The sequence below is a fragment of the Dipodomys merriami genome, unplaced genomic scaffold (genome assembly GCF_024711535.1).
Source record: "Dipodomys merriami isolate MVZ:Mamm:240054 unplaced genomic scaffold, mDipMer1.0.p SCAF_70, whole genome shotgun sequence".
Taxonomy (NCBI): domain Eukaryota; kingdom Metazoa; phylum Chordata; class Mammalia; order Rodentia; family Heteromyidae; genus Dipodomys; species Dipodomys merriami.
In genome coordinates this window covers 6,756,003-6,768,914 of record NW_027206291.1, presented here as the reverse complement: position 1 = coordinate 6,768,914, position 12,912 = coordinate 6,756,003, and the positions used below count along the sequence as shown (strand labels likewise).

At 45.9% G+C, this 12,912-nt stretch overlaps 1 protein-coding gene across 2 annotated transcripts in view; it reads left to right on the top strand.

Annotated features, from left to right (window-relative positions):
* Nucleotides 1-88: 88 nt before the first annotated feature.
* Nucleotides 89-12,912, top strand: part of LOC138817641 (cullin-4A) — a 38,688-nt gene continuing 25,864 nt past the window's right edge. Inside the window, exons 1-3 of one of the 2 annotated variants that reach the window (XM_070008137.1) lie at nucleotides 89-262; nucleotides 489-604; nucleotides 9,436-9,540. In XM_070008137.1, the coding sequence (XP_069864238.1) occupies nucleotides 115-262; nucleotides 489-604; nucleotides 9,436-9,540 (369 nt within the window). In that variant the 5' untranslated portion in view covers nucleotides 89-114. The remainder of the gene's footprint in view (nucleotides 263-488; nucleotides 605-9,435; nucleotides 9,541-12,912) is intronic. The other variant, XM_070008135.1, reaches the window with a different exon arrangement.

The window sequence follows — 12,912 nt, the reverse complement described above, 5'->3', positions numbered from 1 at the left end:
ACGGGCGCCGGGCGGGAGGCGGAGGAGGAGCCGGGCGCACTCGGACGGGCGCCGGGCGGGAGGCGGAGGAGGAGGAGCCGGGCGGCGCGGGGCGGGGCGGCGTCCGGCCCAGCCATGGCGGACGAGGGCCCGCGGAAGGGCAGCGTCTCGGCACTCGTGGGCCGCACCAACGGCCTTACCAAGCCCGCGGCGCTGGCGGGGGGCCCCGCCAAGCCGGGGGGCGCGGGCGGCTCCAGGAAGCTGGTCATCAAGAACTTCCGAGGTGGGTGCGCGCCGCCGCGGGCGGGCGGGCGGGCAGGCAGGGGCCGGCGGGGCGCGCGCTGGGACGGGGCCGCCCGGGCCGCCTAGTGTCGGCGCCTCGGGGTCCGCGCCCCCCCCAACCCGGGCCGGGCCTCGTGTCCCCCGCTGCCCCCGCCGGGCGCCGGCCACGCGCCCCCGCGCCCTGTGCCGGGCCGGGCCGCCCCGCCGCTGACCCCATCTCCCCACAGACAGGCCGCGGCTGCCGGACAACTACACTCAGGACACGTGGCGGAAGCTGCACGAGGCGGTCCGTGCCATCCAGGGTAGCACGTCCATCAAGTACAACCTGGAGGAGCTCTACCAGGTGGGCGGCGGCGGGAGGCGACGGGCGGCGGGCTGCGGGTGGCGGCGGGCCACGGCCTCGGGCCTAGGCCCCGCGCCCAGCGCCGGCCTCCCCGCACAGCACGGCCCGCGGGCCAGCCGCGAACTCTCCCGGCCGCTCGGTCGCGGCTCGCGGCTTCCCGCCCCCCCCTCCCCCCGAGGGAAGGAACGCGCACGGGTTTTCTCCGCAGCGAGCCGTCCGGCGGAAGGCGGGTGGAGTGGGGGGGGGGGGGGAGGCGAGGAGGACATCTTGCTGCGGGAGTGCTTCCGAGAGCAGTTCTCGTGGTGTCAGGCGTTTGCTTATCCAGGAAGGAGCCCGTTCTGTGTGTGTGGGGTAACGGCCCTCAGGATTCCCAGTGGCGCTGTAGGGTGTGGAACTGTGTTTGCCTGAGTACACCATCCCTAATCCGACAGGCCGAGATGAACCAAAAGTTAAAACTTTGTGAACGCAAACGCGAGACCTCACGTGGAAAATTCCACCCCCGAATTTTGGCCTGATCTCAGACAAAAACAGGTGTGCTAAAATTACCTGCCAGCCACGTAAATGGGGTGTATACGAGGCTGAAATTTCCTGTTTACGCTTGGATCCCATTCCCAGAATGGGAATGGCTTACTTGCTCTGTCCCAAGGTGGCCCCACAGGTTTCACCTAAGGTCAGTTTGGTATGTACACGTCCACTTTTTGTCTGAGTGTGTGAGTTGTCTTTAACATCCGCATTATTCGAGGCATAATTTGCCTGTAGTATGTGCTCCAGTAGGTTTTAACAGTTGAGTTCAGATGTGTTCCCTGCACCATGGTCTGGAGGATTTCCATCACCCACATAGGCATCTGAGCACATTGCAGTCAGTCCTCTCTCCTAAGTCCCGCCCCAGCCACCACTGATAGGCTTTGGGTAGATATTTTGATCTTTTATAGTTTCTAAGTGGAACTGCATTTTACCAATTTTTTTTTGTATATGGTTTTTAGGATAGTGCTTTTGAAATAGATACATACTGCGATAGTCATTTGTTTCTTTTTACTACTGAGGGTCTTGTGACTTACCACGATGGTATATATCTCTTGTGACTTACCATGATAGTATATATCTATTCATTGGTTAGCAGACATTTGTGTGTCTGGCTTGAGGTTGTAAACACAGGTGCCAAGAGCATTGGTAAATCTTTGAGTGGACATATATCCTCAGTCCTCTCAGGAAAATATCTACACATTACTTAGTCTGTACAGAAACTGTATGCTTAATTATAGCAATATCGTGTTTTTTAAAGTGTTCACACCATTTTGCATTTCTACCAGCATTGTATGAGAGTTCAATTGTTCTCTATCCTTGCCAACATTTGGTGTTGTCTTTTTAATTTTAGCTGTTCTAGTAGGTGTTTAGTGGGTTTTCAGTATGGCTTTAACTTGCATTTTCTTACTGATAGTAAGCAGTTTTTCATGTATTTGCTTTTTTATACATCTTTAATGAGGTATCCATTCAAATCTTTTGTGCTTTTTTCAGTTTTTAATTGTATTTTTACTTTTTGAGTTGCTAGTAAGACAGGGTTACTCTGTAGCTAGCCCCGGCTATCCTTTAACTCACATGAAGTTCAGGCTAGCTAGCCTCAAGCCCTCCTGCCACCACTTCCCAAGTGCCAAGATGATCGCAGCTGCTACACTACCACAATTACTACACTATCACCACTGCCTGTTCTTTTTTGTTTGTTTGTTTTTGTTTTATCAAGTTCTTCTCATTATTGGGTAGTGAGTTAAGTATGCTGGATACAAGTCCTCTATCAGCCTTACAAATAATTCTTCCAGTGTGTGGCTTGTCTCTTAATTCTCTTAACTATGTCCTTGAAGAGCAGTAGTTTCAAATTCTGAAGTCTAGTTTATTAACTTTTATGAGTTGTACTAAAAGCACACCTAAGAGGTCTTTAAAATCTCTTAAGTTCACAAAAGTTTTGTTCTGTGTTTCTTGTACACATTTTGGAGCTGTTTTACATGTGGGTTTGTGAAGCATGTAGAGGGGGTTTACATACTGTGATGTGTGAAGTACAGTGTTTTTCCCCGTGAATGTCCAGCCATCACACCATTGGTTGAAAGCCCATCCACCTGTATCCTAATTGCCTTTGATTCCTTGTCAAAGATCAGCTGTCCATGTAAATAGGTGTGTCTGCTCCTCAGCTCCATCCTTCTCTGAAGCTTGTTGGCACTGTTGTTCCATCATACGTTTATATGAATCTTCAAACTTGTTTGCCAGTACTTACCAGGAAGATAGCTAGGGGTTTGAGGACTGATGTGGAAGAATCTCTAGCGGTGTAGAGAATTTGGGTTTTAGCATACTTGAATCTGCTAATCAATTCTAGGGTTAGCTCTCTGTTTACTTAGGTCTTCATTTCTCTCTTTTTTCATGGTAAAGAGCTTACGCATCTTTTGTGGATTTTTTTCTTAATCATTTCACATACTTGACAATAATATTTTGAGTTACTTTTTCTGGTTCTTTTATGTAGGAATAACACTTTTTTAAAGCATATTGACCTTGTCCTGCTTTCTTGCCAACCTCAGATATTTCTGAAGCCACTTGGTTTCCTTGTGGGAAAGCTTAAAACACACAGTAAGTTTTCTTAACCCACCAAAAATGGAATTTCCAGTAGCTTCCTTTCTTCCAGTTTCTGTCCTTGTGCACAACTCCCTCTTGTCTTCAGGATTTGAGCCCTCTACCACATCCTAATCACTATTACTGTTACCTGCTGAAGTCTTTCTCTTTACTGCTCAATCTAAGTCTTGAAGTTCTTTGTGTCTGTTCAACCTTTAAACACATGGACTTCCTTTGTTATTGTTGTTGTCCTGGTTTGCTAATTCTGTATTAGTTTTTTTTTAATTTTTTATTGTACAGATACTGTACAGAGGGTTACAGTTACATGAGTAAGGTAATGAGTACACTTCATATTGAGCATTGTTACCCCCTCTATTGTTTTCCCCCTACTATCCCTTCCCTCCCTACCTTCCCCGAGGTTCTTTTTTTTTTTTAATTGTGATTAAGTGATTACATAATTTCCCAAATTTCACAGTATTGTGGAATAATGATGCTCATTTAAAGTCACAAGCTCATTCTAACTTTCCTGGAGCAAATTGTCTATCACGGTCTATAACATATAACTGTGTACACATATACACCATACATATGATCAGCAGTATGGGGATATTAGTAGTGGTTCGACCAGATGAATGGAAGTTCTTTGTTTCTTAAGTCCTGTTAATTTTGTCGTATCACCTAACATTTTGGATTTAACATCCACTTATCAGGGAGACCATGTACCATTGTCTCTTTGCTCTTGGCTTACCTCGCTCAACCTGATTTCTTTTAGCTCCATCCATTTCCCTGCAAATGCCATTATTTTGTCATTTCTAATGGCTGCATAATATTCCATTGTGTACAGATACCACAATTTTTGGATCCATTCATCTGTGGTGCTGTATTAGTTTTGACTGACTTATGGGTTTTTTTTCTTCTCCCCATATAGGTACTATTTTCCTATTTCTTTTGGGTCTGGTAATCTTTGATTAGATGATGGACATCTTGAACTTTAGCCGGTGTGTTAGATACGTTTATATTCCTAAAAGTATTTTTTACTTTTGTTTTGAAGACATTTAAATTGGAGACTGTGTGGTCTTTTGCTTTTAGATTATGTTAGACCAGGCCAGAGCAGTATTGTGTACAAAGCTGATTATCCCCACCACTGGGGCCAGACCATCCTAAATACCCTATGTGAGCCATGGATACTGTTAACGTCCAGCCTTCTGGATGATTCATTCTCTGGTGTTTGTAGTTTCTTTACCACATGCTTGCCACGTGTTGGTCATGTGCTACTGAATGCTTGGTCCCTGGAGAGCTCTTTTATTTCCAGGGTCCTCTGGCCACATCTCTTTTCACCAGTTGCCTTGCTGGTTTACTCAGCAATGCACAAAGCTTGGAAACCCTGTGCGTGGCTGCATGAAGCACTCATGAAGCCAGAGCAGCTGGGGCCTTTCCATCCCTGTCTCCCAGAGATCACTGTGTCTTTTACCCCAGAGTCTGGTCCCTAAAAACTACTACTTCATACATTTTTTTGCTTGCTTGTTTTTTTTTTTTCCAAGCAGAAGCATTCATTCAGTCCTTTTACTTCATTTTGACTAGAAAAGGAAGAATCACTCCCAGTACCTAAACAGTCAGGTTTTTAGTTTAGTAAAGCATATCTCATGGCTAAGGCTTAGTATTTATTGTTTGTTTTGGCCTGTAGATTTCATCATTTGGTATTAGTTGCTTCATCATTTTCCCCCAAAATGGAGAAAATACTTGGCCCTACCTCCCATGCAGTGACAAATCATAATGTCTCTGGAGCACCTGGGTGTCCCTTTGAAGGATAGGCATGCCCCTGATACAGTCACTGCTTTCTTCCCAAGGAGAGTGCTTCTATCCCAACCATCACCAGGCTCTGCAGAGAGCACTGCACTAGTGCACGAGCTGCTTTGGTCTCTAGAAGAGGTGGGTCCAAACAGAAAGGAAAGTGGATTTGGGATACTGACCCCCAGTGGGCAATGCATCCCACCTGCTGCTCCAGAACCAAGTCCCAGCATTTGCTTAAGAATGGTGTCTATTCCTTGCTAGAGATCTTGTGGAAATACTGGTTCTTATGAAAGTTTTAAAGGTTTTCAGAACTCTTCATTCCCTGTCTAGGCCTTGGAGCCTGCTGCCTGAGTTTCCTTCTCGTAGAGGTCTCCCGAACCTTGTTTGCTACTGTATTTCTGTGTGGTCATGGTGAGGTGGGGAGGAAGTCTCCACACACTCATCGCCCTTTACAGTAACCTGCCATGCAGGAAAGTGTTGTAAAGAAGACCAAGTTTAGTGTAATAACCACTCAAATGAGAAAGCACACCTGTGCATCTCAGCCTCTTGTCAGCCTAATGGCCAACAGGAAGCTAAAGACTGTACTTCCAGAGTCTGCCAGAGGAAAATGCAGTGCATGGTTTCAGACCGGAAATTCCCTCTGGGAGGCCTGGCTTCTGAGAAGAGCCAAGCTGTTGTCTGGGTACAGACTGCACTGTCTCTCAAAGAGGTCACTTCAGCGAAGGACCTGGGTTGTACAGTCAAGCATTCATTGTATTGGTGGAATAATTAAATCTGATGTGAAGCCAGGCACCAGTGGTTCACAGTTGTTATCCTAGCTACTCAGGAGGCTGAAATCTGAGGATTGTGGTTTAAAACCAGCCTGTGCAGGAAAGTCTGCAAGACTTTTACCCCCAGTTAACCAGCAAAAAGCTGGAAGTGGAGGTATAGCTCAAGTGGTAGAGTGCTAGCCTTGAGCAAAAATGCTCAAGGACAGTGCCTAGGCTCCGAGTTCAAGCCCTAGGACTAGCACCAAAAAAGAAATGACAAAAAACAGTGCTGTGAAAAATGCCAGAAAAATGGTGACAAATTTACGCATTGATAGATGAATTGAGAAACCAACGTATTATTTTTTTTCTTCTTTCTTTTTTTTTGGGGGGGGGGTCCAGTCGTGGGGCCTGAACTCTGGGCCTGGGCACTGTCCCTCAGCTCTTCAGCTCAAGGCTAGCGCTCTACCACTTGAGCCACAGCGCTACTTCCGGCTTTTTTCTTATGTGGTGCTGAGGAATCAAACCCAGGGCCTCATGCATGCAAGGCAAGTGCTCTACCACTGAGCCACCTTCCCAGCCCCGAGAAAGCAACATATTAATAGAAACACATTTGTTAAATTCAATACTTAACAAAACTAACACTGTGTACCCTGACAGATACACGGGAACTAAGGTTCTAGTCCACTTCTGAACTTGGTGTGGACATATTTACCACCTCTCTCCCTCTTCCCAGGAGACATTAGTTTCCGGTCATTCCTGTTTGAATCCTGATTTCTTTCTGTGTTGTCATTTACTTTTCGAGGCAAGAACCTGGAGGGAGCATGCTCTGTTTTCATTTCTTCCCCATGGGACAGACTGGTCCTGGTGGAAATGGTGTACCAGGCCTGCTCAGAACAGGGTTGTGTTTGTGGAGGAGGTGCTTTCAGTCCCACGTTGCTGTGGCTGTGCCTTGCCATTTCTACCCACTGAGTGTTTTTTGGTAGTCAGCTGGGCCTTCATGTAGTAGGGGCTTTGACTTTTGGTGTTTTAAATCACTCTGGATGGGAGCGATTGTTCAGGTCTTGAAATGTTTGCAGCAGCAGTGTGCATGTTTAGGTGACATTGGATACCACCATATGTATTTTGAGCAGTTAGACATGGGCGCATCATCGTGGTATGACCTGCTCGTAGAGTGTCCTGCTGCAAGAACCTGTGAGCAGAGTTTTCCTATAGCACAAGGAGAACCAGAGCTATTACAGCCCCCCACCACCACCCCCACCCCCGTCCGCCTGCCCGCCTCTGGTTATTAGTTAGAATACTTCTGTAGAATGATGGTTGACAGCACACGGCCTGAAGTGCATGCTCTTGGCTGGATCAGCACACCCTGTCCCTAGGGGGATCTTAGAGTAAGGCAAAAATCTCAAAAAGGTGGGTTGCAGAAAGAAGACTCCATGCAAGGCTGTGCCTGAATAGTACAAGGTGCTTCAGAACTGCTGCCTGCCTTGGGGGTCTTCTGACTCAGCACATTTCCTAACAGTGTGTCGTCATACAAGAATCCTGACTGGGCTCTGGAATTGAGTCTCTCAGAAAATGGTCCTCCCAAACTGCTGTATCATGAAGGGTAGGCAGCACAAAGCTTACCTTGATAGTAGTCAAAGAAAATAGATTTCCTCATATTTACTTTTTTCTGGTCGGTTGTGAGCCTGCCTGAAATCTGGGCCTGGGCACTGTCCCTCAGCTTTTCAGCTCAAGGCTAGCTATCTACCTTTTGAGCCATAGCACCACTTCTGGCTTTTTATGCTTATGTGGTGCTGAGGAATTGAACCCAGGGCCTCATGCATGCAAGGTAAGCACTCTACCATTGAGCTACCTTCCTAGCACTGTTTTATGTACTTTTTAAGAACCAGGTTTTTAGGATACACTAATGACTAAGAGCTGGAGCAAGCCTTTGTTGTGAGGTTATCTAGATGATAAGGAGAACAAGAGTTACCACCTCTTGGACTCAAAACTGAGACATGATTCAGTAATTTGGGAGAGGAAGCTGTAATCCTAGCTACGCGGAGCTGAGATCTGAAAATTTGAGGTTCAATGCCAGTATAAACTGACACGTCATGAGACTGTTATCCCTAATTATTCAGCAAAAAGAACTGGAGGTTTGGCTCAAGTGGTAGGTGCCAGCCGTAAGCCAAAAAAAAAAAAAGGAAATAGAAGACTAAGGAGGAGACAAGGAATCCTTTATTTCTTGCTAAGATAAAATGTATAGGGAAAGTGTGTTTTTTGTAATACTGACAACATAAAGTCGTTAGAAAATACATGGTAATGTTGAAAATAGTTTTACACTTTCTTTATATCCTTGTAACTATGTACATGTTCTCCTTGGTGTAGTAATCACGGTGCTTATGTAACTTAGGTGCGTGCCGTGTTAATTGATAGAATTAGTATAGATACAGCTTTAACTTACATTTTTTCCTAGGAGAAGATCCTATAAATTCTCTATATTATTGCCATTTTGTCTGTTGGCATACTTTTTAAGTGCTTCAAAACTAGTCATAAGGGCTGGGAAGGTGGCTCAGTGTTAGAGTGCTTGCCTTGCATGCATAAGGCACTGGGTTGGATTCTGCAGCACCATATAAGCAGAAAATGCCAGAACTGGCACTGAGGCTCAAGTCGTTGAGCTGAAGAGCTGAGGGACAGCACCCAGGCCCAGAGTTCAGGCCCTACGACCGACAAAAAAAAAAAAACAAAACTAGACAGAAGAAAATTTATTTCTATTTATGATAATATTACATTAAATTCAGACTTTTGCCATGTAAATGAGATTTAAACAAAGTTTTATTAGAATGTACATGCATTATTTTTTTCATATGGACAAATACTTTGAGGAACAAAAAATTGCTTCAAAAGGTTCATTGAGACAAAATTTCAGTGAATTTACATATGTAGCCTTCAGCAAATCAACAAGAATAAATCCATCTTGGCCTATGCACAGCAGAATCCCTGACCATTAGAGTGAAGAGGGCTGTCCCTTCCTCCCCAATCCCCACCTGGGGAAAAGAAACTTGAACTGCTGTTTGCCATTGTAATAACCAGGATAAACTTATACTCCCTACTCAGAATAGAGAATTGGAGTGGAGTTTCTAGACACATCTGTAGGATCCAAACCTGTACTGATGTCCTGTGACTGTTGAACTTAAAGGTCCTTTTGCCCCTGCTTTCTGGGCTCCAGGCTGCCATCAGGCCTGAGATCCTTACTGATTCATTCCTGCCATCCTACCAAACTTACTGTATCCAGCAGTCAGTGCACATGCTCAATTGTACCTGGAGTTCTGGGCTTGTTCACAGATGACCAATGTGCTGGAGGTGGAGGAGGTTAAACATTATACAGGTACCCATGGCTCACACTTTTAATCCTAGCTACTGAGGAGGCTGAAAACTGAGGATCATGGTTCAAAGCCAGCCCACGCAGGAAATCCTTGAGACCCTTCTTTCCAATTATCCCCCCCCCCAAAAAAAAACAACAAAAACAAAAACAAGTGGAGTTGTGGCTCAAGTGGTAGAGCACTAACCTTAAGCAAAAAAAAAAAATTTCAGGAACAGCTCTCAGACCCAGAGTTGAAGCCCCTCTGGTCAGCACTTGGGGGGTGGGGAGATGGGTACAGAATTTTTCAAGGAACTCATTTGTTTGTGTTGGGTGTAATTCATTTTTTTCTTTCATTTTAGGCTGTTGAAAATCTTTGCTCTCACAAAGTCTCCCCAACACTCTACAAGCAGCTACGCCAGGTCTGCGAAGACCACGTTCAAGCACAAATCCTACCGTTCAGAGAATATCCTTTGTGTGGCTCATGCAGTTTCTGTTCACTACCTAAGTTTCTTAAACCTGAACTATAGAAGGTAAAGGGCCAGTGTCCTTAACATTAAAACCACAGCTTTTATGTTATTTATAGAACAAAAAGGTTCAATTTCATATGTGATAGCATTTTTAAAAATTTGTGTTTTTGTCTTTTTTTTTGTTGCGGGGGCTTAAACCCAGGAGGTTGCATTTGATAGGCAAGCATTTTGCTGCTGAACTGTATCCCAGCCCAAGTGTGGGTTTTTTGGTTGTTTTTAGCATTGATTTTTTTTTTTAAGTGAAATCCTTAGCATTTAGATTACTTGCTGATATGAATAGGAGGTCAACATTCCTTTAATTGTTGGACTATTTGGTAAAGGTTGGAATTGTCCTTTGTTTTAGGGGGAAAAAAACCCCTGTATTAGGTTTTTAAACTGTAACAAATTTACAGTCCCCCTCCCCCACCCCAATCTCCATCCATTCCTGGTGTGTCTTGTCAGGAGTCAGGCACAGTTCATCTACTTCTTTGCTTAGGGTCTAATGGTCCATGGTCCTTCCCTGAGGGTGGGTCACAGATGAGTAGCAGATTTCTTTTCTATGGCACTGTAGGTACAAGGTCCCTACTTTTTTTTGGTCAGTTGTGGGGCTTGAACTCTGGGCCTGGGCTCTGTCCCTCAGCTCTTTAGCTCAAAGTGAGCACTCTACTGCTTGAGCCACAGCACCACTTCTGGTTTTCTGGTGTTTAATTGGAGACAAGAGTCTCACGGACTTCCTGTCCAGGCTGGCTTTGAACCATGATCCTCAGATCTCAGCCTCCTGAGTAGCTAGTATTACAGGCATGAGCCACTGGCACCTGCCTGGTACCTACTTTCTTTCTGGCTCTAGTGGGATCACTTAGCCCAAGAAGCTTCCCATATCACTGTCATGGGGCTTCTTGCAGCACTTACTCCACCCGCACAGTCTGCAGTGACCAAGTCTCTAGTAGTGGCGCTCAGTCTAGGTGTTCCTTACAGCTGGGGAGAGAGACTTATTCAAGGCGCCCTCTCAGGACTGGCAGAGGGCATCTTAGGATTGCTACCACACCATCTGGGGCTAATGTCCATAGGGAAGTCCTTGAGCAACTTAAATCTTGTCTGGCCTGTTCCTGACATACTTTAATCCGTCCTCAGTCTGGTGCCTGTCCTCCACATTGCCACAGCTGCCAAGTCCTATCAGTTGGGCATCAGAAGAGCTTCTATCTTTACAGAAAATGTACTGTGACTGCTTTTCTTTGTTTGCAAAATGAGGTGGCTAGAACTTGCCCCTTTCTGGTGTTCTTCTGACTGAGTATGTTTTTCTTGTCATCATCCTACTTCTGAAGTTTTCTGGCAAAGCTGCACTCTAAAGACTGCAAGGACATATTAGAGAGACACAGCCATAAGTCCTTCTGGACCCTGTAAGTTTTCACTTACCATAGGAGACATGTGTGAGGTGTCCACATATCACGGGAGACATGTATGAGGTGTTGGGCCTTTGTCCCATTTGGGGACCCTGTTGTAGTTTGAAGCTGCAGAAGCCTGGTCTGTGTTTGAGTTCATCCACAGCATTCCAGGATGCTAGCCTCCATCAAAGTGTTATTTTGCTCTAATCGAGTTGGCTTGAAAACCGCTTTTTAATGACCCATTTGAATTCTCTTCCTGCAGTCCCACCCTTCATGGACTGAAATCTTGACCCAACTCACTCAGCAAGATCTTGTTTTTCTGTCTTAAGATCCTGGCCCAGGTAATAGAAATATGACTGCCATGCCTGATTACTACCCTTTCAAGCAGGGCTGACTGTTGCAGTAGCTCTATGATGCTATGACAGAAGACTAGCATATCAGATATCCTTAGTGGCAAGGCATCAGTTCAGACACACTCAGCTGTGAGCTGCAGGCAGAAATTAGACAAGTCTCCCAGAGAGTGAAATACTGAATTGCACCTTGAAAAACATACAGCTTAGCTTGCCAGCAATGTGTTGTGGCAAGATCCGTATCTTAGAGAACCTTGAGCAATTTGTCTTGCCCAGAATTTGGAGACTGATAGAATCCAAGTTGAAGATTTGGCTTTATGTGTGTCATTGAGGAGTTGGCCTTGACTGAACATTTGATATTAGCTACAGATTTTCTAAGCAAGAATCCAACAAAAGGGCTGGGAAGGTGGCTCAGTGGTAGAGTGCTTGCCTTGCATGCATGAGGCCCTGGGTTCGATTCCTCAGCACCACATAAGCAAAAAGAAAAAAGCCGGAAGTGGTGCTGTGGCTCAAGTGGTAGAGCACTAGCCTTGAGCTGAAGAGCTGAGGGACAGTGCCCAGGCCCAGAGTTCAGGCCCCACTACCGGACCCCCCCCAAAAAAAGAATCCAACAAAATTAACTTTTTCTGAGAAAATCACTTTGGCAGAATAATAAGATAGATTTTAACCCCTCGGCAGGGACAGCTCCACAAGAAGCCCAGTCATGGTTCTTTGCCTCCCACAAGCATGCTGCCTGCTGTTAAGAGTGTGCCAGTGTTGAGGCCAGAGATGATGGGGTGGAGCCATCAAGACAGAAAGGACTCTGGGACTCAGATGGACAGCACTATCACTTCTTGGGCCAATGCCTGCATCTGGTAAATTCTGCACCTCCTGCCCCTTTCAAGGTGGTACAGGATGGGGGTTCTTCATAGATGACATACCAGCTGGCCTAGTCTAAACCTATAAATACAACTGACAAAACTTGCATTATACAGCATAGCAGCCCTTCTCCTCACCCCCACAGGCAGTGCTGAGTTTCACCTGCTATTCCTAGAAGTCAGCAAGAGGGAGAACATGGAACCCAACAGAAGCCTCTGCCCATAGGTTCCACTGGGTGGGTCCTCATCATTGTATGCCTAACCATGGCTGGACTTCTGGTAGAGATACTGCTCATCTCACCAGATGCACAACAGCATGTCCAGAGTACTTGCTGGGATGAGCAGGCCTGTGTCTTGTGACTTGTCCTACATCTTGCAGCATTGTACCCATACGAGCTGTTTCCTGGGGAAGAAATGACCCTTGACACATAGCTGGCCAGTAGTCCCAGGAAGTGCTGGGGCTCAGCCGCAGCAAATCATGGATTTTTGTCTTTGTGCACTACGGTGACTAGTGAGAGGCATGTTAATTACACAGCCAGAAGTGGATGGACATTACGTCGTGTGATGATTTTCTCAGATGTTGTAAGGAACAAGGAGGCCTACACCAGGCTAGCATCTGAATTGATTGGCCAGTGTGTTCAGAATGTGGGCACTGGCCTGGCACACTTCCAGCCTAGTGTACATCATGTGGGTTTGCCTTCTCTTTAAAAAAAAAAGAAAAGAAAATTAGCCATTTTGCCA